This window comes from Varanus komodoensis, unplaced genomic scaffold, assembly GCF_004798865.1.
Source record: "Varanus komodoensis strain SLA01 unplaced genomic scaffold, ASM479886v1 scaffold20_1, whole genome shotgun sequence".
NCBI lineage: Eukaryota > Metazoa > Chordata > Lepidosauria > Squamata > Varanidae > Varanus > Varanus komodoensis.
Window position 1 is genome coordinate 19472189 of NW_025335587.1, and position 26371 is coordinate 19498559.

The following is a 26371-nucleotide window of genomic DNA, read 5'->3' on the forward strand; positions in this document are numbered from 1 at the left end:
TCTATGTGTTTTGCACACTAGAAGGTCCTTCCCTTTCCGTCCGCTTGGGGCGTCCACAGGACATTCCACCATGCTTCCAGGATGAACACAACTTGGAAATTCCAGGCAAATGTACGGGCTTTGGGAAGGAAAAGTGATGCCAAAGAGAATTGCTCTGCCCTTCCCTCGGGATTCTTTATTGCACTACCAGAAAAATTACATTGGAATAAGCCGAATTCTTTTCATGTTTATTTTAAAAAGATGCTGTACGTTAGCCATGAAAGTCAGCACTAAGGTTTGAATGTAGTGGAAGGGTGATCCCCCCCACCACTGTTTATGTCGGCTCGGATGTAAACCGTTCCTGACTGAGTTAAGGAAGCCCCTTTCAAAGTTGCACTCAACAAAAGACAGCAGTACAGTATCAAAAGAGAGAGAGAGAATTGTGGTGTTTGAAGCCGGCACCTTCGCTCCAAAGAAGGAAGGCTTGTGGTTTCTTCGAAGGGGTAGCAGCGTAAAGAGGAAAGTAGAGTTCCTTTGGCTGCTACCGAGCAGCAGGAAGTATCAAGAACTCTGATTCCCAACTGCGGGTCATGCTTTTAAACTGGTCGGAAGCCACAAGTGACTCATTTAAGAGAGAGAATGGAGGAGGGAATCGCTCTGACTCAGCCCTTTGTTACGTTTCTGTTTTGTATGTACTCCCAAAACAGAAAACTAAATTAGGGGTGCTAGAGATCCCCACAGCAGAATCACATGGGTTTGGATTTCTATGAATCCGACCTGCGGATTCCGCAGCAAAACAGCTTTTTTTGAGTTCTGCAAATTTGTGGGCCGATTTTTCACTTTTGGAAGGGTAGGAAGAATAGCCCTAACTGGCATCCACATGCATTCGCATGACTAACATATTTTCAGAATTAATGCAAATGCCAGAAAGTTCTAGTTAAAGACAAGTCTGATTAATGTACGTTTGAGAATTAGTGCAAGTGCCACAAAATTCTGGTTAAAGAAAAGTCTGATTCTGTCAAGGAGCAGACGACAGAATGAAAATGCTTGACAATCAGAGAAGCTGAGCTCAACCGGATCCGTCCCTGGGCAAGACAGAAAGTAAACCCACAGGTATGCACGCACCGAAAAGGTGATCACAAACATTAAACGTGGGAAAAGACCCCACCCCCAAAGCTGACCCCCAGGTGCCACCTGCAGTCACAGAATTCCGCGATCCAGGAGATGCTTTACATGAGCTGCAGATACAGAAAAACCAAAAAACTCCAAACCTGGAACAGAGACATATAGAGATACTGTGCAGTCGTGTTTCCACTGCATTCACAAGGCATTAAGAACTGGGTTTAGTTTACCAAATAAGTCACGGTTCTAATGCATGCAGGCCTCTCGGTTTCCCCCGCTCCCCTTCCCTCCCGCATCACCCCCCCCGAAAACACACACACACACACACACACACACACACTAAATTTGCTGCACAAGTGACCTGAAGGCATCCTGGAGAATTCCCGAGGAGGGACGCTTGCCAAACCGCAGAAAAGACACGTGTTGCCCGGGATCCAAAGCGTTCCCTGCACATGAGCGGCAGCCGCTCAGGACTCCAGCCGAGCCCCTCTGCCTTGGCATCGTGCCAGCCCAGGCGCCCGTCCTCCAAGGAGCATCGAGCGGTCCCCCGAAGGCGCTGGCGGGGCAGGCCGTGCTGGTCCCCCAGGACCCTGGAAGAGGGGGCTGAAATTAGTCGCTGACGATGGCCCCCGGAAGCTCGTTCGTGAGCGTGTGCCAGCGCTCGATCTTCTTATCCTTGTTTTTTAGGCAGTCGAACCAGTGCTTCAGGCGGTCCCCTTTGGCGTTGATGCCAAGCACAACGCCACCTGAGAGGAGGAGGAGGAGGAGACGAGGTCAGTCAACGGGGGAGCGCGATGGAGCCAGGAAAGGAGCACAGAGCGATCCAGCTTCTCGTTCTCGCCCGTTTTTTTAAGATTAGGAGAGAGCGAAACGGGGCTCCTTTCCCAAGTTGACACGCATTTCCCCTCTTATAAAGCACTTTTGACCAACGCTTTCCCCTAATATGTAATATTTCTCCATGTGTTTTGCTTAAAAGAAAGACCTGCAAAAGTTGAGGTGCCAATTCTGAAGGCTAAATTTTGGCTCGGGCGCTAGACCGAGCGTGCAAATGAGATAAGCGTGCATCAAAACGGGAGTGAGAAAAATGGCAAGATGAAATAGGAATGGAAGAGTATCTCGCACATCTCTAAAGGATTACTGATCCCCCGCCCCCCAGGAATGTCAGGCGTACCGATAAAGTCGTTAGATTTGCCGATGTCGTAATCCCACACGGTCACCTCCAGGGTCTTCTTGGCCAAGTCGCCGTGCTTTATCTCGTAGCAAAATTCCTGCGGGGAAGGAAGGCGCACCGGCGTTCAAGAGACGGGGCCGCACTGTCACTCGAGGTGCATCCTTTGGGCTGGAGCCGGCCTTTTGGACTAGCTGGCCAAGGCCACGTGGGAGGAGTGGCCGCCTATTCCAGCCAGAGACTCGACACGGGACCGGAAAGATCCGAGACTCCACCCCAGACAGAAGAAATGCTCAGATGGTCGGGGCCCTCAAAGGGCCGCTCTCCTAAGGGCTCTTTGTAGGCCTACCGAAAAGCTTTGGCATTTGAGGGGTGCGGAAGTGGAGTGCGGCCAGCCCAGAGGGTGAGGGGAGCAGGGCAGAGCCTGGGGGAATCCGGGGGCCAAGGTGAGCAGCCCATGGCCCTCCCAGGCTGGGGCAAGTTTCTGAAGCCCAGCTTTACACGAGCCAGCCACTCTCTCAGCCTCACCAACCTCGCAGGGTTGTTGTGAGGAACAAGGCAAGCTCGCAAACAGCTTCCCCACAAGAAGAAGCAAGGGTGGGGTATAAATCCAACGTATTCATGATAACAATGTACCTCATTGAATTCCGGGTTAAGGGTTTTCTTCTTCACGGCTGTCTTGTGCTTTGATTTTTTGTCCTCGTCTGGTTTCAGATATCTGCAAGGAAGCGGCCGCCAGATTCAGTCCCTCCTTTCTCATGCATGCCTCAGGTTCAAAAAGGATGATCGAAACCGCTGCCTGCCTCCCTGCGTGTATCTGTCGGCCCGTAAATGGAGCCAGCCCTTCATGCGATGCAGTGGGGACTTCCAGGATGCTTACGGGGCTGCGGGAGCTGGACACATCCTGCCCCTGCCGGGGTGCTGCCCCACGGCAGGGACTGGCGCACCGCGCAGCCCCTCGATCAGTGAGTCCCCCTGGCCCCACACCGTGGGGCTGCAGAGCGAGGCCGCTGCGTGCATGCCTGCCCCCTAGTGGCCGAAGCTGTCACTTCAAGCCTCAACCTCCCGGATGCTTTCCAACAGGCTTTAATTAATGCATTCTTTTTAAAAACACAGAACACAGGTGCCCCCAAAGAGGACTGTTTGAAAGCTAGAGTGGCCATGAATCCTACTTTGTGGGGAACAGGCCTCTGTTACAAGGGTGGGGTGAGAATATGCAGCCATCTAGATGTTACTCGACTTCAGTCCCTATCATTTTTCCCCTTGGCTAGGTCTGATGGGACTTGTTGTCCACCAGCATGTGGAGCATCTCCGTTTCCTTCACGCCTGCCCTATTAGAAAGTCTGCCCCATTCAAGACAGAGTGCTGCTTTTAAGACAATTTGGTTCTTTTATTAAAAAAATAGTTCCACCCCCAAAGATCTCCTGTCTGGAAAGCCAGAGGTGCCTTTTCAGTCAGTCAAAAAGAAGACGAATAGCTATAAACCATCAGGAGATAGTTTTGTGCGCCTTTGCACAGCACCTTTGAAAAGGCCGACAACTCCGCGATGTTGGTGTTGGATTCTTCCCTCTTTCAGCAGGCAAGGGGTCGTGCCTCTCACAATTATCTGAAGACACCCCGCAGCCTTGGAAATAACAACATGCCCCCAAAGCTGCCATTCTCCGGGAGGTTTACGAGAAAGCGGAGAAGAGAGCAGACAGGCCATCAACGGTGCTAAAAGGGGCCCCGTCTGCTCCGAAGGCATACCTCGTTTCGCCTAATGACCGGGCAGAGCATCTCCTTTGCTACAAACAGAATTAAGTTACTCGAGAGAATAAGCAGATCAAGCCGGGGGGGGGGGGGGGCTTAACGAGCTGAAGATTGGATGGGTGCGTGCGCAGGAGTGGGGGCAGGTAAGGTATTTACAGACACTGCTTTTCCGCCCATAAAACCTAATTATGAGTTCAAAAGCAGGAAAATATCCTGCATAAATTGTCGGTCTGCTGTGTGCTGGATGGACTTCAAGGCCTGCATTATTTCAGGGGAGGTAACTCTGAATTGGAGCCCTGCAGCTGGAGTGGTTGGGGGCCCAGCCAGGTTTGCAAGGGGGCAAAAACACTGCTGCTTCTATAGGTTTAAAGGGTTTTTTTTAATGCTGCTCCTCAGAGAAGGACAAAAGTGCCTGAAGTTGTTTGCTATATCAAAAGCCATAGCATCCAAGGAAGCGGGATGGGGATGGCAGAGGAAAAAGTTAAATTGCCTTTCCGCAGGGCCGAAATGACACTATTTTCTCCTCTACGCTGTCTCTGTACAGCCAGATAGTGACAACTGAGAGAGGAGAAACTTTTGTGGGGGTCAGGCTAGGAAGGAACCAATCTCTCATTCTCTCTCTCATCCACATTCAGGTTTTTTAAAATCTCAGCTTCTTTCCCTCCCAGGTACAAGCAAGATTCAAACAGCAGTAAGTTCCTTCGGGCCCGATGGGGGCGGTATCAACGGGCGCCCTGCAGCAGCCGACGCTTCTGGAACCCCGTGCCTGGCTCACCTGTGCCTGCCGCTCATGCCACCCCCTGCTCCCCATGGCTGCCTCACTCGGATGGAAGCGGATGCTGTGACTCAGCCCGTCTTCCCAGAAGGACGCCAGAAAATCCAATCGCTGCTTTCTCCCCTCCTCCCCCACACAGGAAGGAAAACAGATGGACTGTTTCTTGCGTGGCACACCCAGGTAAGGCGAGCTGCAAACTCCTCAGGATAGAGAATTCCATGTGGGAAATGATCCGTCGAAGTAGCGAGCCCTTGGTGCACTTTCCCCGCCTCGCTGAGACACAGCTCTCCCTTGGATCGCGGCTGGCCTTGGTGGCATGCTTGGTGGTGAGACGGTAGGGCAAGGGCCAGACAGCCAGATGGTCTCACCATCTGGCTGTGTAGAAGGCAGAACCCCACATACGTGCCTTTTCAAGTCAGTCCTACTTTTAGAACCATGAGGACTAGAATCCTGTGGCAGCTGAAGGCGCCAGTGTCAGCAAGGCTGTCTCCCTGCTCTGACAGCCAACAGTTTTCACTGCTGGGATCTATATTTTCATGTTTTTTTAAAAGAGAAGGGGCATAGATCCAGAGTATAGCCCCTGCTTTCCATACAGAAAAGACCAGGTTAATTCCCTGGGATTTTCAGTTTTCAAAGGAAAATAGCAAAGGATGGGGGAAAGTGCTGGAGGGCTGCTGTTATTTAAAGCAGGGGAAATGCAGCTTGGTATCAGGGCACCTCCTGCAGCGATCCTATACCAGGGAAGAGACGTGGCACTGTTGGGGTGGGATAAGCGACGCCGCAGGCTCTGCCCAGTCCGTCCTGTTCCCACCGCTTCTCCCTCAGGACGCCGTGAGAATTCGATCCACGCAGGGAACAAGTGCCAGGTCACGTGCCTCTGGCTGTTGTTCCTCTAACGTCTGGCCGCAAATGCGGTACCTCTGAATATCGTCTCCACGGAAAACCTGAAAAGTAGGGGGCTGAAGGCTCCTCCGAGAATGCAAAAGGAGCTGCCTTATTTGCATATCTTAATGAGATCGGCCAATTTGGGTAGAGAGAGTGAACGAGGGAGGGAAGAAAGGGGGACGGCAAGGCCGGGCCGGAGGGTCCTGGTCCCCAAAGCTCCTTGCGACAAAGTGAGATCTGTTTGAGCTGGGATCTGTTTGAGTCTCGCAGGGTGTTCGTTTCCTCCCTTTTGCTCGCTTTTGCTCATTGAGGAAAGAGGAGGCGAGAATTTTAAACACCCAAAACACGGTCCGTAAATATTTGCTTGGGAGTGAATCCCAAAGCGTTTGCTCCGGCTTGCCCCGAGGAAAGGCGTCTGGGAGTAGTGGCCCACCTTTAGGCAGGAGGTTAGAAGTATTCTCCCGCTCCCAGCTTTTAATTAAAAAATGAAAAGCTTGCTTGGGGCGCCTTCCAACCTTTATGCTGTTTCGGCTCTGCAGCGCCTTTATCTCCTTGCCGTTTTATGATTGAAATTTATTTATTCCTCTCTCGGTGTATTAGGTTTTTGTTCTGTGGGATGCGCTTTCTAAACATTACAGTGCTGTGGGCCATTCTGTGTACCTTTAACATATATGCAGCCAACAAATAAGGAAGGAAGGACAGACGGACAGACGTACGAAGGAGGGAGGCAGGGGGAACCTCAGGCCTGGGGTCAAATTCTGCCCCCCTTAGGGCCCCGATCCAGGCCCGCACTGCCTTTTAGAAGGTTGAATCCTCTCTCCCGAGTCTTGGGGGTTCTTGCCGTTTTTGCTCTGAGCTAAAATAGACCAAGGCCTCTTCCGAATCTGGAGGCAGCCCGTGGGCTGAAGCAGGTTCTGCACTGCTGGACTAGAACCTTCCAGAACAGATTTGCCCAGCTCGAGGACGCCAAGATATTATGGGCTGGCATTCCTGGCTGGGTTGCATGCGATGAGGGTGGCTGTGGGGGCAGAGCATCTGGAAGCCGGCAACCTGGGGAAGGTCGGCCGTTGTTGGAGAGAATTAGGACTGAAGTCCCTGAGCAAGCTGAAGTGTCCGCTGGTGTGTGTCCCCCCACTCACTCTTCCATGGGGAGGTTCTGGGCCCACCACAGTTGAAGTCAGGGGCGTCCATGTCTGTAGGGTGGGGTATCCATGCCAGCTTTGAGCCAAACTTGGAAGAGATATCCATGGGACCATTCGTGAAGAATGTCAGAACCATGGACAGCTCCTTTTGAGTTCAGGCTGAAATACGGTGTGGATACACCACCCAACAGACGTTAAACCTACTGGCTGCTGCTGGCAAGCAGACTTCCTTCCGAGTAAAAACACCCCAGCAAAGATCAGCTGCACTCAACACAGGGTCTTAAGCAGACGCTCAATGTGGTATCTAGTTTAGCCCAGAAAGGACGACTGTTAAGCAGGTGACTCCAAGAAAGATGCCACCGGCCATGTCTTCACGGGGTGGGGTGGCCTTTGGCCTGGAGGAACCCCCACTTCTTTCTTTCCCAGGATTCTCCTCTGCACACCCACTTTGGGAAGTACCCAAACGAATCCGGAGGATGCCTATTTTCCTGGCCTAAATATGGGCAAGAATGATTCTGGGGGGTTAAGGGGGGAGGGGGGGGGGGGGGGGGGGGGAGGGAGGGAAGGAAGTAAGTAAGGAAGGAAGGAAGGAAGGAAGGAAGGAAGGAAGGAAGGAAGGAAGGAAGGTGGGTGTCTGAGAAAGAAAGATCAAAATATCCTCAGAGGCTTCTGTGGAACTGCTGGAGCCTGGAAGGGAATCCCAATGAGTCTGGGGACTCTAGGCAGGGTGTGTTTGCTGCTCTTCATGCTGAGAGCGTCTCCCTACGTGCGGATTGGCAGAGCCGGGTTCTGGGCACCACATCCAAAGTGGGAGGACGGGGGCGGGCGGGAGAGACAGCAGAGGGGGAGCTGACGGAGAGCGCTGCACATTCGAAGAGTGAAACCAGAATTCAGCCGGTTCCGAAGGACGCACACATGCTCGGTGTGGGCTGGTGCTGAATCACGGCTTGCTGTTGAAACATGGGTTCTCATCTGGTCTGAACCCCGCCAAGACAGCAAGCCGTGATCTCTTCACCACAGACAGCCGATGCAGGTCCGTTGTTGGGTTGTGAGTGGTGGGCCGCGTGTGGTCCACCAGGGTTTCTGAGTGTGGCCGGGTTCCGACAACACGAGAAACCATGGTTCACAGACAGCCCACGCTCGACCCTCGAGGGAGGGCTCTTGTGTTCCCTGGGCTGAATTGTGGGCTGCCTGTGTCCGAAGAACCACGGGAGCCTCGGCCTCTCCGAGGCCGGACGACGGCCGCAAGCGTGGGCTCACTCACGTTTTCACGTAGGGGTCCGAGTAGCCGTTGGCATCCATGGCGGCCAGATGCGCGCACCGGACAATGCCCACCAGCAGAGCTTGCTTCGGCGAGCTGTATTTGAGGGAGATCAGGATCCGGCCACGCTCCTCCAAGGACTTGTCTTCCGTCTTGTCGATCTGCAAAGAGACGGGAGGGAGAATGGAGAGGCAGCCCCGAGGGCAAGGGGGTCACCGCGCTCTCCTGTCGCCGAATGCCGCTCTCCCAAGACTGTCACTTTATTTTTCTGGAACGGAGAGCCGGTGTGGCGTCGCCGTTGGGCGCACGGGGCTGGGGCCGGGGCCATCCGCGGTCTCAGTCCCCGCTCAGCCATTGAGCCCACTGGGAACTCTCTGCCCAGCCTACCTCGCAGGGTTGTTGTAGTGCAGATAAGATGGAAAGCAGCAGGAGGAGAATGGTGTAAGCTGCCTTGAGTTCTTTGAAAGTAAAAAAGGCAGGATATAAACCTGATAATAAGTAATAAATAGCATACATCCACGACTCAGGACTGCAATACCGATGGAGGGTATTAGGAGGGCAGCTACTTGGCGAAGGGCCTTTTCAGCAGTGGCTCCTGGACTGTGGAAAACGCTCCCGGGGGGTTTGCTTGGCACCATCGCTTTATTCTTTTCAGCATCAGGTGACGACCTTTCCCAATATTTTAACCGTTAATTGGTTTTATCCTTGTTTTTATCATCATTTATCAGATGCGGTGTGTTGTGTGTTGTTGTATATGGCTGCTTTGTTTTTTTTGTAAGCCATCCAGAGACTTTTAGTATTGGCATAAAAAAATTTAAATTTGATAAAGGGAGCAATTCTTCTAGCAGAAGCCTACCTGTTTGTCCTCAAAGGCTCTCTTCCAGATGCCTTTTCTTAGAAAACAGCAACGAGGGAAAGGCAGGGCCTTCTCTGTGGTGACTCCCAGTGCTGGAAGGATCTTCCCAGTGAAGGCCTCCAGATGCCACAGCAGTTAATTTTTGGGTGCCAGGTTACAGCTTTCCTCTTCTCTCAGGCAAGGGGCAGCCTATAAGGAACTTTTAATCAAGTCCCAGAGGGGTCTTTTTTCATTATTTAAATGGTTTAGACATATGTGTCTGCTGTCTGTTTTTATGTTAGTACACAAATAGTTTTTATACTTTGCCTGGTGTTTTAATCTGTGCTAGCCACGAAATAATCCGTGGTCTGCGGACAGGCAGCCCGGTCAGCGAGAGGGCCGTGGGCATCTGGAAAGTCCAGAGGGACGGATCCGGACCAGTCCCTAGACTCTGGGGCTCTTTCAAATAACAGCGGCATCGCCAGCGACTCTGGATACGCTCAGGGCTCCATTCTTGACCGAGGGCGCGTTTGTGCCTTCGGGGAAGGAGCGAAATCCAGGCAGACGCCCTCGATCGAGCGAGGCTTTCGTGTTAGTGGGTGGGGGCGGCGAGAAGCCCGGCTGCAGAGCCTCCCCCCCCAGCCGTCCTGCGGGTCGGCCGGTCAGCTGGGCTGGAATAACCAGCAGTCACTGTATCCTTCCATCACGCCTCCCCGCCCAGCCTCCCTTGGGATGCGGCACGTGCTCCTCCCAGATGTTGTTCTCTTCTCTCGAATTGCTGGCTCGCAAAACGCCTTCTTTTCTTTTCCCTCTCTCCTTCTCCCTCACTGCACTTTAAAATGTAAGGGCAGCAGCCAGAGCTCCCGTGAGAAAGCAAATTCATAGCAGCCTACACTGGCGGAAATCAGCAGAAGGAAAGGGAATGGCATTTAACACCTTCCTTTAATCAGTATAACCGTGTTGATAGCCCAGCTTTTTTCCTACAAGGAGCCCAAGGGGGCTTCTCCATCTTCCTCCTCTCCCTTTTGCCCTCACAACAACCCTGCGAGGTAGGTTTGGCTGAGTTGCAGGGGCTGGTCCAACGTCGCCCAGGGGGATTTGAACCCGGATCTCCAAAGTCCTAGGCTAACACTCTCTCCACTGCCCTGGCTCTCTCTCGTTCCCATGATACAGACAATTTCAGGTCCTTTGGGTCTGGGAGACCCACAAGCAGAACAGGGGTGGGAAACCGAGGGCCAAACCTGCCTGGCCTCAAATGTCCCAGGCAGCCCCTTCCCCTTCCCCCGCCCCCTCCCCATCACTGGCTGTTTGCTGGCCAGGTACACCCCCCCCGCCCCGAATTTCAAAGCTCAGCCAATCCCCACAGAGGCTTCCCTCCCCATCACGATCAGCTGCAACTCCAAATTCTACGTAGGTCTACACTGAAGTAAGCCCAGCTTGGTCAAGGGGCTTCCTCTTGGTCTATACATACAGAACATTTCTAGCTACAAAGCAGTCGGCTTTGGCGGCGCTTTTCTCTGTCACTTACGGGCAGCTGCTTCTCCAGGCAGATGTTGAAGTTTTTGGTCTGGTTGGGCTTCAGCTTCTTCAGCGGGATCCTCGTTTCTCCGATGAACTCGTTGTGGCGGAATTTGTCCTCGTCGCAGACAGAAATTCTGCAAAGCAGAGGGCTTGGGATAGCAAGTGACGCAACGCCGCCGTGTTGAGCCGGGGACCAGTCAATATCCTCCAGCTGAGTTCAGACAACTCAATAACCCACATCAATGGCAACCCACATTCAACCCCTCCTTAATCCTTACATGTGGATTCGCACGTCTGAACCCAGCAAAACCTCTGGGGAGCTACCGGGCGACAATCCGGCCAGCATTCAGCCCACTTGCAGGGGGCGACGGCCAAGCAAAGTAACCTGCAACATTACCAAGTGCCCAGGTTAATGCTGGGGCACGGACTGAGCAGGAGTTGATGCCGCAGCTTGCACAGACAGCCTCATAAAACGTCCCCCGCTTCTGCCTTCAGTAACAGTTTCTCAAACACTCCTGTTTGTTATCTTCTCCCACAAAGCTTTTTTGCAGGAGCCACTAAGGAGCTACTGGGAAAGCTGGTGGGGGGGGGAGAGGGAGACGGGGGGAGCAATTGAAAAGGCGCACAAGAAAACTGGCGGGTGCCAGGGTGGTCGCCTGCGAGGACCGCATGATCGCCACTGAAGGAAGCCCTGAAGGGGCCCACGGCTTAGCCAAGCCACGAGGAGGCCTTCGATTCTCCTGAAAAGAAGAATCTGCAAGAGTGCATGAGAGAAAGGGGGGGAAAGGTGGGCGAGAGGCCATTTTCGCCCTAAAAAAATCCTCTTCTAAGCCGACAAGTTGAACAGCTGCATTTTGCCCGGAGTCAGGGAGCCAGCAAAGACCACACTAGACCAGGAGGAGCGGGGAACCAGGATCGACGACTTCCAAAACGCGCTGTGGACGGGAGGACAGGCATTTTTCCGCTGAGCCCAGGGGCTGTGGCTTGTCACTGCTCCACACCCGAAGCAGGTGCCCCCCCTTTCCCCACAGCAGTCTCTGATCTCAGGCTGGAGAGAACAGCAAGGCATCCTCGGCCGGCCAAGAGAATCCTAGGGGCTTGTAGGGAATAACCCTGGGGGCCAAAGCGTCACCCGGCCAGTGTTCCCGGGATATAAACACTGCAGCCTCAGGCATCGGAAGCGCCCCAGGCCGTGGAAATCTGCTCTAATCCCAAAGCCTCGCCACGGACCGACCGAGACAGGATTGGAGCGCTAAAGTCAGTACAGGGCGTTCCCCGGGCGGCGGGCCGCCATCCATTTTTAACTGGTCAAAAGCAGTCTCTTTTTCACGCGACACTCCCCCCTGCACCATCTGTTCCAGGGCTTTTCATCTCTTCCATGTGTGCATGAGAATTTATGGGTTAGTCCGTGTCCTTTGCAAAAAAGAAATGGCCCTCTTTTTGTGCTGGTGGCCTTCTAGGTTTTTCAGCAGTGCAGTTCATACAGGTGTAATGCTCATTGTTTGAAGGTTACAGGGGATTTTCCTGTAATAGGAGTCTTTTTAAAAATACTGTAAAACTGTCAAAAATACTGTAAAGCTGTCAACCTCCTTAACATTAACTCAGTCCTACACACATTTACCAGTGAGTAAGTCCCCGTGAAGTCAAGAGGGCTTACTTCTGAGTAGACAGATGCCAGTTTGCACCTTAATATAAATCAGCCTGATGCTTTCTTCCCTTCCTTAGTTTTTTCTGTTTTCTGTTTTAGTTTAAGAAATCATTTATAACGCATTGTCAGATCCCTATTAAAATGAATTAATTTTGTCTCTCATAGGAAGCCCAATGACAGGAATTCGTCTGTGGCACGCCGGGCCTTTTTCAGCCTGAAAAAGATTGCACACACAGGATATAAAAATGGAAGGTAGGTTCTCGCTTTGCTTCCTGTTTCTTTTTCCCAGGTCGGATGCTTATAAAATCAAATGCAGCTGAGTCAAGAGCGGATTTCTTGCCGTCTTTAGTCCCAGTTCTAAATGCAGCTGCTGTGCCTTCAAACTGAGCTCCTTTTAAGAACCCTCTTGGTTAATGGCCAGTATAGAAAGCAAATAAATAAATTTTGCTTTGTTTACCTGGCAAGGAATTTGGTGGGACTCGAAAGCCTGCCTGGGCGAACACTTTTGTATGGATTTGCGGCAAGCTGGTCTCCCCTCTCTGCTGCCCCAGCTCTCCCCATGCCCCCCCCCAAAAGACTCCGCAGCCGTCCATTTATAAAAATATGCAGGAGAGATAAAAGCCAGAAAGAAGAGCTTTTCTTAAGACCCATTTAAAATAGGAGGGAGTGGCGTCATGTGAACACCAAAGAAGCCCTAGTTGAAATGTGATAATAAAAAGAAGGGGAAAACAGAACAAAAGGACCCGGAAATTGATTTTCTTTATCTTCTGAGGGTTCTGATTCCTCCTGCTTCCAGCCCTGGACTTCGGTAATGTCTGCTGAGGAAAAGAATGAGGTTAAAAGTTTGGGGCTGGTTTCATGAGGAACCTGACTTCCTCCGGGGAAGCCGAGAGCAACCCTTTTGCATAAGGTTCCCCTCCCTCTAGGACTTAACATTTGGGGTTTAGCCTCCAAATGATTCTCCGGGGTGGCATCTCCGGAACTGGAATAGTGGGAGCTGGGGGGACGAGAGTTCTTCCTCCGCAGCAGAGACGGGAAGGTGCCATATTTCAGGAAAACTTGTCCAGGGAAGATGACATTGCTGATGCTTCTTTGGGCTTCTGCGCACCAAGACCAAAATCCCTTCCCAGGTTCCCTCAAAGTATCACACACCTAAGAAAACGGCACAATTCTCCTTTTTTTCATATGGAGTCAGCCATGGGGAAGAAACGCCACTGAAATTTTGTCGGGGCAGTTTGCAGCTTACCTTAAGTTCATGAACGGTTCTTGCTTTTTAAAACTGGGATGCAGTCAGGATTAGACTTTCTCCTGACTTGGGACGGGATACTGTGAGCACCACGGGACCCTTTTTCTCAGTTCAAATGGCAACGAAAAATGTGCCTTTTTAGGGGTCCATGGCACGCCCCCCCAACTCCAAGCAGAAAATTGATTATATGCGAATGGTAGGTTGCTTCGATAGCAGATCCTCCAGGAAAAACTGGCTTGGCCCTCTTTTGGCTCGGGCGAAGTTTCCTAACCTGCTGGACTTCCCACTGGCACTGGCTTCTCTCTTCTGGGTTTGGGAGCTGTCGACTAAATCCAGAGAGGCCAAAAGAGCTCAGTCCGCTGTTGCTTGAACCCAGAGAGGATCCTCAGGATTTCGGATGCATCATCCCTCCCTGCCAGCTCTCCCCGCGTTAACATTCAGTGCAAGAAAAGGCAAGTTTGTGGACTATTATCTACGGCAAACAGATCTGGTAAAGAGTGTGGCAGGGGAAAACATGGAAAGGGGGAGCTTTAATCTGAATTTCTAGACAGCTGGGTCACACTGATAGAAAGCAATGCCTCGGCCTGTGTCGGAACTGTTGTTAGAAACAGTGACCCAGAGAATTAGGTTGACAGCCGGGGGAAAACGGAACCACTTATCTTAAAAAGAGATCTCATCTTGAAAGGGGTGAGGCAAATTTGGGTCTGGCTTGCTTTCTGGGGGACAAACCATCCCCAAGGGGGGAAATCTCCCCTCCGGCTCCCAGAGGTATTTGGCATGCCCTGTGCAAATGTTTTCCGGTTGTTTGGAGGAAGTTAGAAGTCAAAGCATTCCTGCCCCTGAGGTTGTCTTCTCTCATTCTCAGCTAAATGGCCTCCACCGAGAGAAGAAACCGAGGAGGCGCAAGGGGAAATGAGCTCTATTTGCAGGGGTTCTTTTCAGAGACTGGCTTTCTCTCTTGGCATTGCTTGGGGTGTCCCAGGGAGCTGGAAAAAATTGCTTCAGAGCCGCAGCTGCAGGGAAGATATTCTGCTTTCGATTTGGGGATCTAAATGAGCGACTTCAATGCGGGACCTCTATCTTTCTCCCCTCCCCAAAACAATTAGACCAACATAATTAAACTGCGGAAAGATTCTCCCCTTTCCAATCCCTTTGTTTCCCCCCGGCTCTTACTACTTCAGTGGCGACCCCCAGGTCAGTTCTTGGGGCAAGTTCCAAGAGACAAAGGGGCAACTCAGAGATCAGACTTTGATACATGTAAAAAACATGTATTTATTTCCTTCAGTCAAGTGCTAGAAGATAAACCATCGTTTTCGGTCCCCCAAGTAATGCTGATTGCTTCCCAGCTCGTGAGGAGGACCGGAGGTGCGGAGAACACAACTAATCCAACTTCTTCAAACAATGTTCCCAATTTCCCTCCAACTGTCTGGGGAAATTAAAGTTCTTAATCATTAAGGTCACATAGTCAATTACTTCAAAGATGAGACTTCTAAGGTGCCCATAAAATTTGGGTTAACAACATGAGAGAGCTGGCGTTGCAAGCCACCTCTTTCCACACCAGCCAAACAGCGGCGCACAGGCTGCAAGGGCACCCTCCTCCCCATGTTCCCCAGCAACGGGTGTGCACGGGCACACTTCCTCTGATGCTGCAGACGGCGCAGGGCCAGCAGGACTAGTGGTCACTGTCCAATCTTCCACAACTGTGTGCAAAGTCCACCTCCAATGTTATCGTGGCCAGAGGAAAAATGGATTTCTGATTCTGGGAAAGAGGAAGAGAATCCAGATCTTTTGCGAGGTGTGAAGAAACTGCTCCTCCTGGCTTTGCCGTCAGGCAGGAAATGCAGGGTTGGAGCACCAGGAGGATGCCGGAACGCGAGAGAACCTCCGACCGCTCACATTAGCCGGCCCCTTTGATCAAGCGCTCCGGTGAGGGACATCTGCTCGCATGGCCCGCCGAGACCGACCCTCTGGCAAAGCCATCCCCTGAAAGGAGGGGCGCTGGAGCCCCGAGCGACTCCCAGGCAGACCCTCTGTTCTGTAGGATCCCCAGGGCAGAGACCAGAGTGCAGAGCCTCACTCAACTTGGGGGCTGAACCCCTTTTCCAGGAAACTCGGGGGCTGCACGCAGAAGGGGCGGGCCCAAGGCCGAAGAGGAGCGTCACTTGGATTAAAAGTTCTTGCTGTCGCTCATTAAATTAGCGAGGCCCCCGGGCTGAGATAAATGGGGCCGCATCCTGTTCCACAGGGATGTTTAGAGGGATGCTGGCTTTGTACAGCGATGGGGAAGCCTTTCCTTTGCTCTGCACGTTTATGCAAACCAACCTACTGATCCGTGCTCCCCAGACTGACTCATGGGGTGTGTGGCCCTGGCAGGAATCCAACATCCTTGTCAGGGGTCCTAATTAATCCTGGCTTCGTAAGCTGCCGGACGGACAAGCCAGTGCACACAGCCGCTTCCCCGTCCCTCCCTCCCCAGAAGTCTTGATGACGTTCGGAGTTTCCACTGGCCATGGTTTCCCAGTTCTTCCAAAGCAGGAAACCATGGGTAAGAGCTGCCCAGCAAACCAGGATCTCCAGTTCACTGTGGACACGTCTTTCCACTGAGAGCAGGGCTGCTTTTCTGGGATGCAAAGCCCAAAGGTTGGGGGCACACCCCTTCCACGGCCCCCTGCTTCGGAGAGTCCCCTTCTCAGGGCCGTTTTCACCAGCTGCTCTCGTGCCCAGCTTTGCTCACCGGCTGGGCGGGCTGGCACCGGACATCCCAGGCGATCTCGGGGTTCTGTTGCTCCCCCTCTCGGGACCACTATTCCTTGGGGCAGAGGGCAGGCAGGCAAAGGGCAGGCTGCGAGGGGAAGCGGAGCTGGGGCCCGTGGCCAGTGCCGGGCGAAACGCCGGCCTTGCTGCCAGCCCCCGCAGAAACGGCCCCGAGTCCCCCTGTGTTTGCCTCCGAAGGAGCACCGCGCCAGAATCCCCCAGCCAGCCCCGCCGCCGCCGTCCAAGCCCTGGGCGTGTGGTCTGCATGCGACCTCTCGCAGCTGGAAGCGGCGACCTGCTCGTGCGGTCTCCATTGGAGACGGCCGCAGGCGGCTGGTGCCACAAGGGCGGCCGTCTCCCCCTCCCCGCGACTTCTTTTTGGCCGAAATACATCAGCAAACAAAATAATTATTGGCTGAATGCCGCAGTCTTGTGAATAATACATTATTTGCTTGCGGGGGGAGGAGGCGGCTTGTTTCAGAGGCACTGGCTAGCTAGAATGCAGCTCTTTGGCACGGACTCCCTCCGCCCCTTGGGAGAGCCCCCCCCCCGCAAGGGAAGCCCCAAAGAGCGACGCGGAATTAGGGGGGGCGTCGCGGAGGGTTGGATGAGAGCCCATCCTGCAGGGGTGCAGAGGGTCTTGCAGCCCGAGGGCCGAATTTGGCGCTAGAGAAGCCCCCGGGGGCTGTGGTCCATGGGTGGGTGGGGCCTAAGGGAAAGGGGTGGGGCCTAAGGGAAAGGGCCAACAGCAGGAGCAGTGCAGGGAAAGCTACAAGATAAGCCAGGGAATGGGCTGAAAGGGTTTGCTGCCCGGAGGTATTCCTGTCTTCTGAACCGGAAGTGGCACCCGGGGGTCCAGGGAAAGGGGTCAGTTAGGAGAAGGGAACCCGGAAGGCTTGATCCAGGACCCAGGGGCCAGTATTAGCTCCCCAGATATAGGGTCCCCTTGATGGTTCAGAACAGCCCCTCAGTGACGAGGTTCAGACAGAGCAACGGCCTACACTGCAGGGTTGTGTGTGGGCTGTTGCTGACGTGCAGCTTCTGGCTGAAGTCTGGGTTACTGCGCTGTCTGAATGCAGCCACCCATGGCTTATCAGCCAGGAACAAACCTGAAAAGAAGCAAGCCGTGGTTTGCTGTTGGGTTGTGAACTATGGGTTGTTCACCATGGTTTATTATCTTGGCCGGGTTCAGACAATACAACAACCCGTGTTTCAACAACAAGCTGGAGTTCACGGACAACTCAGGCCCTTTCCTCTCAATTCAGCTGCAAGTGGACACATTTCGGCTTTCCGCTGCTTCCCTCCATCCCTCTCTCCGTTTCTCCTGTTTTCTCCCTCTCTCCCCCTTTTTCCCCAACTGGGGGGCTGCCAACTGTCCCCGCGGCCAAGGGTGCAAAGATCACATGCAAAGCGATTGGAAAATGAGGTCACCCTGCCCTACAAAAACCTCCGCAGAACAGCTCCCAAAAAGCGAGACAAGTTGCACCCAGCCCTGTGAATGAGCCATGTGGGAATGCGAGGTATTTAAAGCAATGTCTCCGCACTCATGTAGCACCCCCAGCCCCCAAACCCCCACTGGAGGGCTCGGCTTTTCACCTCGTGGCAGACTTGCGAAAAGCGGGAGCGCATCTTTCAGCAAGAACGAAGTGGCACCGACAGGACACCCGATCCTGCGAAATTTCCCCCCTCCTGCCGCGAAGGAAAGTCGCTGGAATGGGAAGAGCGACGGGGAGGAACGTGCGACGTGCCGATGAATTCTCCGCATCCCAAGAGGAATTCAAAGGAACAAGGGAAGCTTTCTCCAAAGTGGCCTTTCCCTGAAATGCGAACCGTTGGTTGCCCTGGCTGGGGCCGATGGGAATTGTTTGCCTTCGGCTACACCTGCTCCTCAGATGCACCCCCTGAGGGCTTTGCTGAAGTGGAATTTGGCCCTCGGAGTGGAAGGTTCTGCCGCTCTTTGGCACGAACGACGCCTCTCCCCGTGTGGGTTGCAAAGCCACCAGAAACGTTTATTCATTATATTTATATCCCGGTTTTTCCCTTTTCAAGGAACTTGAGGCAGCTTATGCAATTCTCCTCCTCTCAATCTTATCCTGACAACAACCACCACCTTGAGACTCTCAGCCAGGCCTTCCTCACAGGGTTGTTGTTGTGGGGATAAGATGGAGAACAGGAGGAGAGTGATGTCAGCCGCTTCGAGTTCTTTGTGAGAAAAGAGGTGGGATATAAATCTAATCACTAAATAAATAACTGGGAGCTCCTGCTTGCCCAGTCCAGCACTAACCACTACACAACACTACACTACACTGAATGATGGAGAGGTCAGGGTTGGGTCAGGGATGCTCTTGCGCTCCTGCAGCTGGTTTCATGCCATTATCCTCTCTCCCGCTCCTGGCCAAAACCTCGAGCTTCCGAATAGGGAACATCCCTTCTCCTCGCAACCAACACACTGGGGGTTGTGTCTGTTTGTCTGCAGACACACACACACCTTGCGCTGCCGCCCCGCAAAGAACTTAAGCCGCGGATGGCTTCTTACAAGGCTTCCTGCCTCTTCGGTTCTCTTTTGGAGGTGCGGTTGCCATGGGAACAGATGAAGGATGCTCGGCAGTTCCCCACTCACCCCAATGTAGCACGTGGACAATGGAGGACCTGCTCTCTCTCTCTCTCTCTCTCTCTCTCTCTCTCTCTCTCTCTCTCTCGTTCTCTCTCTCTCTCTCTCTCGTTCTCTCCCTGCCTGTCTTTGCTTGGATCGTGGATGCAGGGAAGGAGCGGAAAACCCTCTTCAAAAAAGACAACATGCTCGGAGACGAGACCGCAGGCAGACCGCTTGTAGGCGCAGGAATTTGGGGGCATCAAGTGTCGGCTCAGCGGACCTTCCGCTGAGCGGACCCTTCCCCAAATTCTTATAATCCTTGTCTTTTCTCCTGTTGTATTTTGCACAAAGATAAACAAGGCATTCAGGTTCTTCCCCTTTTGCTTTCGCAGGGCTGTGGGAGAGAAGCACCTTGTCTCGTGTGTTGTTCTGAGGCCTGGAGGACAACGTGTTGGTCCACATCCAGGCCTCCTCGGGACAATTGTGCGATCTTGGCAACCTATCCTCCGTCAAATTCTGCCAGATGGATTGCTGTGCATGACTTTAAAGCTTTTGCACACTTCTTCCACTCAAAGCTTCCTGTGTAACTCCAGAAAAATCAGGAACAATTTTACTTATTCCAGCTCAGAGAGCTGGCTTGGTTTTTTTGCTTTATATGCTTTCAGACCCAATATGTCAAGAACTGTCTTTCTGAAAATTCGGGACGCCAGCTTCTGTAGTCAATTAACACCAACACGGTGAGAGATTTATTCTTGGTGTGCTGAAGAGATGAAGCGAAGAAGTTACACAGTAGCTTTCTGTTCATTATCACCTCTCTCAAATTTGGAAGAGGCAGGTGAGCAGGTGACAAAGCCAAACCAGAAAAATAGTATTAGTAATAAAAAGATCTAATCTTAAATAAGAAGGGAAAGAAGTAGCCAGACGATTCAATTAAAGCTGCCCATTCCGTGGCTTAAATGCCAAGAGGCAACTGGTCCCACATCAGCATGTCCAGCCACACCTGGCCTCTATCAGAGATACTGCAGAAACTGGCAACGGGTTCAAATAAACTCGGGTTTCTATAAGCATGTGGGTTCTACACGGAACTGGCTTTTCCCAACCAGCCCAATTCCGTTTCATGGCACAAACATGCGGACCCAACCCCATTTCTAATCTGCTTGTTCTGTTCCCGGTCTGTCTCCATCCCCCCTCCGAAGGTGAAGTCTGAAACGGCGGAAAACCTGTTTCTGCAAGAAGGCAACGAACTCATCCGAGCAATTTTCATGGTTGGAGCACCTGGGAAACGAGGCAAAAGCAGGCCGGGTGGTGGTGGACGTGGAGGAACTGCCTGGCCATAAAATCTGCAGCTGAAGAAGCCCCTGGCAGGTTTGGGTCGACTAATGTTTTCCATGCCTCTGGTGAGTCAAACAGGTTCTTTTTGCCCCTCTTTGGGGCCCCAAACCACTTGTTTGCATTATGTTTTCAAGATTTGTTTCTTGAGAGATAAGGGGGCACTAAAAGGCATTCTGGGAAGAGGAGGAGGAGGAGGTACAATGCACACCACTTAAGGAAAGGCAGCCCCCACAAAGGCATCCCCAAATAAAGCTGCTAGTCCTCAACATTTTGAATTAAAAATAATAGCAAGTATCAGCAGCAGCATCCCCACAATAAAATGCATTAGACTCCATTCCAAAAAGCCAACACAATTAAGGTGATTTTCCATATAATTAAAACACACACTGTTTAAAAGCACTCGGGCATCAACTCAACCTGACATAAGCCAAGCCAGCAAGTGATCTTCTGTTTTTAAAATGGACTGCCATTTGCAGAATCTTTTTTCGAAAAAAAGCCAAGCCCGTTTGCACGCAATTCAGACTTCTCCTCTGCAATCCATACAACTTCCGCATCAAAGCTCTGAGTACGGTTGCCGCTGTGCGAACCCAGCCTCGCTGACAAACTGTGGCTTGTGCATTATGACCAGCCCAAGAAGACAAGAAGTGAGTTGTTCCTAGACGGCGAGCTGGAGGCAGTTTGTGGTCGCTTACGCTGGACTGAAAATCCACGTTTCAACATCAACACATCCAAATGCCACGCGTCCAAATCCATATGCACAAACTCTGGGGCTCTTGACAAAGCAGGGGTCTCTCACACCCATCAGTGGTATCCCCAGATAGTTTCAGCATCCAGGATGGGCACTCTGTACTGATCAAATGGCCAATCAGCTCCTTCTCAGACTGAATATTTCGAGAGGTCTCAAAAAAGCCACCCAAAGCCTTTTCAATTGGCCGGGACCCAAAGGATGCTGGGAAAGGACACACACACGCACCCCCTGCACCGCTCCTGCTCACCTGAGCGTTTTGCGGATCATGTCCTCGTCCGTGATCCCGTAGTATGTGAGGGTTTCGTTCCAAGTAGGATTTAGCGTGTTCCTCAAAGTTTTGGTCCTCAATTTATTAGCCTGTGGCACGAGAGAAAAATCAGATAAAATCGTTCCTAGTGAGCAGGCACAGATGGGCACATGGTTCAGTTCCCCTTGCTCGTGGTTTCCTATTGTTTTTCAGTTGTATCATTTGGTTCTCCCTGAACCGTGAGCTTATAAAAACGTTTCGCCTGGAAAGAAGGCAGAACATCTGCGTGTCGGTGTGGAATGTTGCCTAATCTATTCTTTCTTTTGCTAGCAATTATCCTAACACAATCCATTTCTTGACCAGCTTTTCTCTAAAAACTAATAACAGTTTTTAGGGGGAAAAAAACGACTTTCTAGAACGCCAGTCTTCACACACATTTTGAGCACAGCAACAAAATGCAGAGAGGTGTGAATTTCAAAAGATGGCTGAATTTGGGCTCGGCGTATCGGTTTGGAAGTTATGCCTGCGTTTGACTCGAGAGCCCTCCGTTACTCGACGCTTCTCTGCCGAAAATCAGAAAAACAGAAAAAGAAGAAGAGCCTTCCTACCAACAGCCTTGTTGTGTCAATAACTGGAAGAGTTCGGAGGCGCAGAGAGTTACCACGCGGGTCATTTGCAGAACAATCCAATTTTCCACCGCCGTACCACAAATAATCGGCAAGGCCTGGAAGTCGCTGAGGGCAAGGAAAGGGCAGCGGCTTTTTTCGGGTATGCAGAAGGGGGGGCCTGAAGGCAAAGCGACTGTGGCATGTTAAGACACCCACACTTTTCTCTTTTTAAAACAAGGCCTCCGCTTTTCTGTCCCCCTTGATGGGAAAGAGGGTGTGGGGGCCTGGGTTTGCCAGCCTGCAAAGCGTAGTTCCAAACCAGACACTGCAAAGGAGCTTTAAAAGAGCGGCTCGTTGCTTTTGGGGTATTGCTGGAGCAAACTTGGGGTCCAGGTGGGAGGGTTCTTTGCCCCCTCCCCCCCCGGAAGGCAGTAAAGTGCACCCAGAGCTCGGAAGGGGAACTCTTGGAGGGCTTCACCGGCCGGCGATTGTGGGCGATTCTGGCACTGCTGTTTCTGTATCTGGAGGGGAGACCTACCCCCCGGGACCTGGGAAGGAGTGGCGGCAGCTCAGCAGGGGGCACCCGGGATCCCTTCCTCACCTGGGTCACTCAGGAAGAGGACGCTACGTTGGAAATGCCAACTGTAACAGTTTAAGGGAGATGTTCGCAGGGCCGCCTTCCCGCAGGGGCCTGAGGGGCACCTGCCTTGGGCCCCACCCTGATCCGTGCATGTTAACCCATGGAAAATGGGGACGCTCCCAAAATTAACAGGAGTCGTCGTCGTCGGAGGGGCCCCGGGACACTGCCTTGCCCGGGCCCATCATGCTGATCAGACGGCCCTGGGTGTTCGGGAGTATTCTGCTCACATGGCTGTGCTGCAGAGACAATCCTGCTGCTGTGGAGCTTGGCAATGGCAGGTAAGAAACTTACTTTCTTAGCCAGCTCAGGTGGGCAGGGAGGTGGGCCAGTTTGCACTGGAAACAGTGAAGCTTTATCCTTGAGGGAAAGCACGGGGTCCCCCCCTGGAAAGAAAGCTTGCTTGCCTCCTCTTCAGAAGCACCCCCCTCTGTGTGTATTTTCTTAGATTTCCTCAAGCCGCCGACTAAAACCGCTCCAAGCCTTAATTCCCTCGGGCTGCAATCCAACATATGCTCGGTGTCGTTCGGGAAGGCAGCGTCTCGCAGGGACTGCTGGCTCGTGGCAAGGGAGTGTGGCTCCCGGTTGTTCAGACAGGCCCACGGGACGCACAACCTCTGACGGAGAGCCACGGTCTGGCACCCGGAGCTTCCCCACCTTCCCCCGTCCCTTCCCGAATCTTTTGGTGGTTTTCCAGGCCTCGTGCAGCTTTCCTCTGTCTGCGCCAGAAGACTGAAATACCCCCCTAGTTCCTGTCAGCAAGAGCTTTAAGCTACAGCATCTCGCTCAACTTATGGAAATCTGGCCCTTGAGAACAGATGTTTAGTTGCCCAGCTTTGGGCAACCAAAATTCCCAAAGGATGGAAAATGGAGAGCAACTAATCAACTGCCTCCTTATCCCGTTGGGAGGGCTGGGCCTTCCCCACCACCAAATCCATCTCCTTAACACAAATGGAAAGTCCCTCTACATCTCTCATCAGCATCCTTTTGGGCAACGAGGAACATTTTCCTGGCCGACGATCGAATCCAGTGGTGGAGACCGTCATTGATTTTCAGACAGGCCTCATGTTCCTCCCCTCCACCCCACCTCATCTATCTTCTCTCCTCCTCGGGCCGCGAATCTTGGCAGATTGATCGCAACCAAATTCATTTAATTCTGATCCTTCCATTCCCAGGCAGGCGAGGCTTGGTCGCGGAAGGAGATGGATGCTTTGCGGGTCGAGAGAAGCGTTCCATCCGCCCCGAGTTTCGGGAGGGCTTTCCCATTAATCCAAGAGGGCCTGACGGAGTTCCAATTTCCATGGTAATTGATGTAATACGAGAGGGTTTGTTCCCTGTGTTCAGGCCACTTCTCAAGGTAATGAGTTCTGATGAAATCAATACACGAGGACTCGGTCGCCAAATGTTTTTTCATGCATTGCATTTGTCATGGTTCTGTGGTCTAAGTGCTAAAAGAAGGGGTGCTTTGCATGAGATGCCAATAAGACCTTTTTTAAAAACACACCAACCAAACTCTTCTTTCTCTTGCGTGGGTGGATCGGGCCCTTCCCAAGGAGCATCCAGGGCAAATACCTCCACGTTGTATTTGCTGAACATCCCCTAAAAGCCACGGAATCTTGTAGAAGGTTCCTTCCAGCATGGAAGGAAGGATTCCTGTCACACTCAGCAGGGGCTTTTTGGTGGTGACTGTCCAGATCGTCACAGCCCAGAAAACCATCAGGATGTCCTGTCTGAACCCACCAGAGTTGGAGGTGGAATCAAGTGAGACTGCCTTGCTGAAGGACCCTCACACAAGCCAGGAAAGTGGGGCGGGGGAGAGATCCTGGAGATGAGACCCTGGTGGACTCCAACCCCTCAAACTGCAGACCCCTTACAATCTCCCAGCTGGGTCACAGTGGAGCTGGTGAGGAAGAGGAGTGGTTTGCTGAACCCCACGGCGCCGCAGCGTGGGGTCACAGCCAGGGGGGACCCCACACAGCTCCCAGAGACCTCAGGACGAAAACGGCAAGGGGACAGGCAGTGCCACAGACGTCGCCAGACTGCGGGCGTCTCTCCCCCTGCGCCCCTCCAGAAGGGATATTTATAGCCTTCTGTTTCTCCCGTGACCTTGGAGCGTAATTCCAGAATCGCCTTATCAGTTAGCAGGCAAAGCCCAAGGAGCGAGGGGCTGGGGCACGTGAGCTGAAAGTCCACGGCATTTCCAAAGACAGAGGCTAGGATCACCCCGCACAATGTTCCCCATTCCCACATGCTTAATCAATAAGCACCCATTTGTAGAATCAAAACAAAACAAGCTGGGGGCAGCAGGGGGGGGATTTTAGGCTCTCGTTTCAGGCCACATACAGCCAGAATGACAAAACCGTGAGCTGCTGACAAGGAGGAAACTTTACCGTAATTTGTATACTTAATTTACTTTCTATTAAGGAATTTGGGGCAGCTAGGATAAAAATCGGGATTAAAAAGAGAGCCATGCGGTGCAGGGCTGGGACTCAGGCAATCTGGGTTTGAGTCTGTTGGGTGGCTCTGGGACAGTCCCTCTCTCTCGGCCTAGCCCACCTCACAGGGTTGTTGTAGGGAAAATAAAATGGAGTGAGCTATAAAGCCGTATCTGTCCTGGCTACCTGAAAGACTGTTGCGACTGGGTGCGTTTCCCCCACCCCAATAATTCACAACGGGTTTCCAATTCAGTGCGGAAGGTACACAATGTTTTTGGTGTAAATTTAAGCTTCTGCGGCAGTCGCCTGGAATTTGCCTGCCTGCCCGCGAGGGGCCAGATCTAATCTGCAGGATTTCGCGTTCGGCAGCTTTCTCCTAATGGGAATCAAACTGCTCCGAAAGGGTCCGTCCATCCAAGAGGGAAGTGGCAGGAGCAAATGATTACGCCCTCCCAGCATTCTGAGTTTGGAAAATCCTCGTCTTTGTGGGGGAGGGGGCATCTATCCAGAGCATCACAGGTCCAGTCTTTGCTGGGAGATCCCAGTAAAGGAGAGCCCACCACTCTTAAGATCACTGGTCCCAACACTGAATTGCTCTTCTCAACAGGATCAGGGTACAGAAGCTACTGGGGCTCCCAGATGGCCCCCGACCCTCCAAGCTATGCCCCCTTCCTCTGCCCCCCCCTTTCCCCACCCCAGAGATGGCTTGGGGGCCCTGGCTCGGTGTGGATTTCCCTTCATTCGGGGATGCTTCCAACACTCTGAGATCGCCTGTGAAAGCTTGCAGAGAAAATGTGCCGGTGCCTGGGGTATTTTGACCCATCTATTCCGCCTCCGGCTTCACCTGCCCCTGCAAGGCAGCCCGACGCATTCAGCTCTTGGGCTGAGAAAGGCTTGGCACCCCTGGGCCAGGCGCTTCTCCCCACAGCCCGCCAAAATGTCCCTTCCCGTCACTTCCAGCCAGCTCCTATATAGGGCCGCAGGGAAAACCTTCGCCACCCCGTCTGGGACAGCCAGCCGGGCGATTCCTACAGTTGCTGAGGTCTGGCAGCTTTTGCGCTTGCCTCGTTCGACAAAGCGTCAGCCTGCAACACCCAGATTAGCGGGAGAAGCAGCAGAGAACAGATGGCCCGAGCAGCGATACCTTAAACAGGAAAAAGAGCTTATCCCCGGCAGGGGAAAATCCAGTTTTGTCTTTGCCACGCAGAGAAAGCAGAAGGAGAGCCTTACCTTGCTAGCACCAGGGAGTAAGTGCAGTTTCACATACGGGTCAGCCAAGCCGTTATGATCCATCAGTTTCAGACCCTGGAGAGAAGAAGGAGAGAGGAGATCAGATTATACAGAGGAAGTGGCAGCATCAGGGCCCCCAAAACACTCGCCTCTTTGTTATTCAGACCCCGTGGCGTCTCTGCCTGATTTATTCCAGGCGAAGCCAATTTATCCATTCCTGTTTACACAGTGCGCCCGTGCCTGTCTAATGATGGAGCCGTGTGCCAAGAGGAATACAGGAAAGGCACAGATACTGCAGGTCGGCCCAACTGGGAAATGCAGGAGCAGGAAAGGGGAACGGTCTCCTCGAGTGTTTGTGGGCAGTGGCAACATTTAGGATGGGGAGGAAAAGGTGAGTGCCATAAAAAGGGAGAGCTGGGAAAGGTCCTGGGTCAGGCCCGTGTCTCTAGGAGGACT

General features: G+C 52.6%; 1 protein-coding gene across 1 annotated transcript in view; it reads right to left on the minus strand.

The window, feature by feature from the left end:
- Positions 1-1710: 1710 nt before the first annotated feature.
- LOC123023559 (rabphilin-3A-like) overlaps positions 1711-26371 on the minus strand; it is a 78218-nt gene continuing 53557 nt past the window's right edge. The window contains 7 exon segments of the mRNA XM_044430400.1: positions 1711-1847; positions 2273-2369; positions 2906-2987; positions 8085-8221; positions 10349-10571; positions 21006-21115; positions 25916-25990. Coding sequence (XP_044286335.1) covers positions 1711-1847; positions 2273-2369; positions 2906-2987; positions 8085-8221; positions 10349-10571; positions 21006-21115; positions 25916-25990 — 861 coding nt within the window.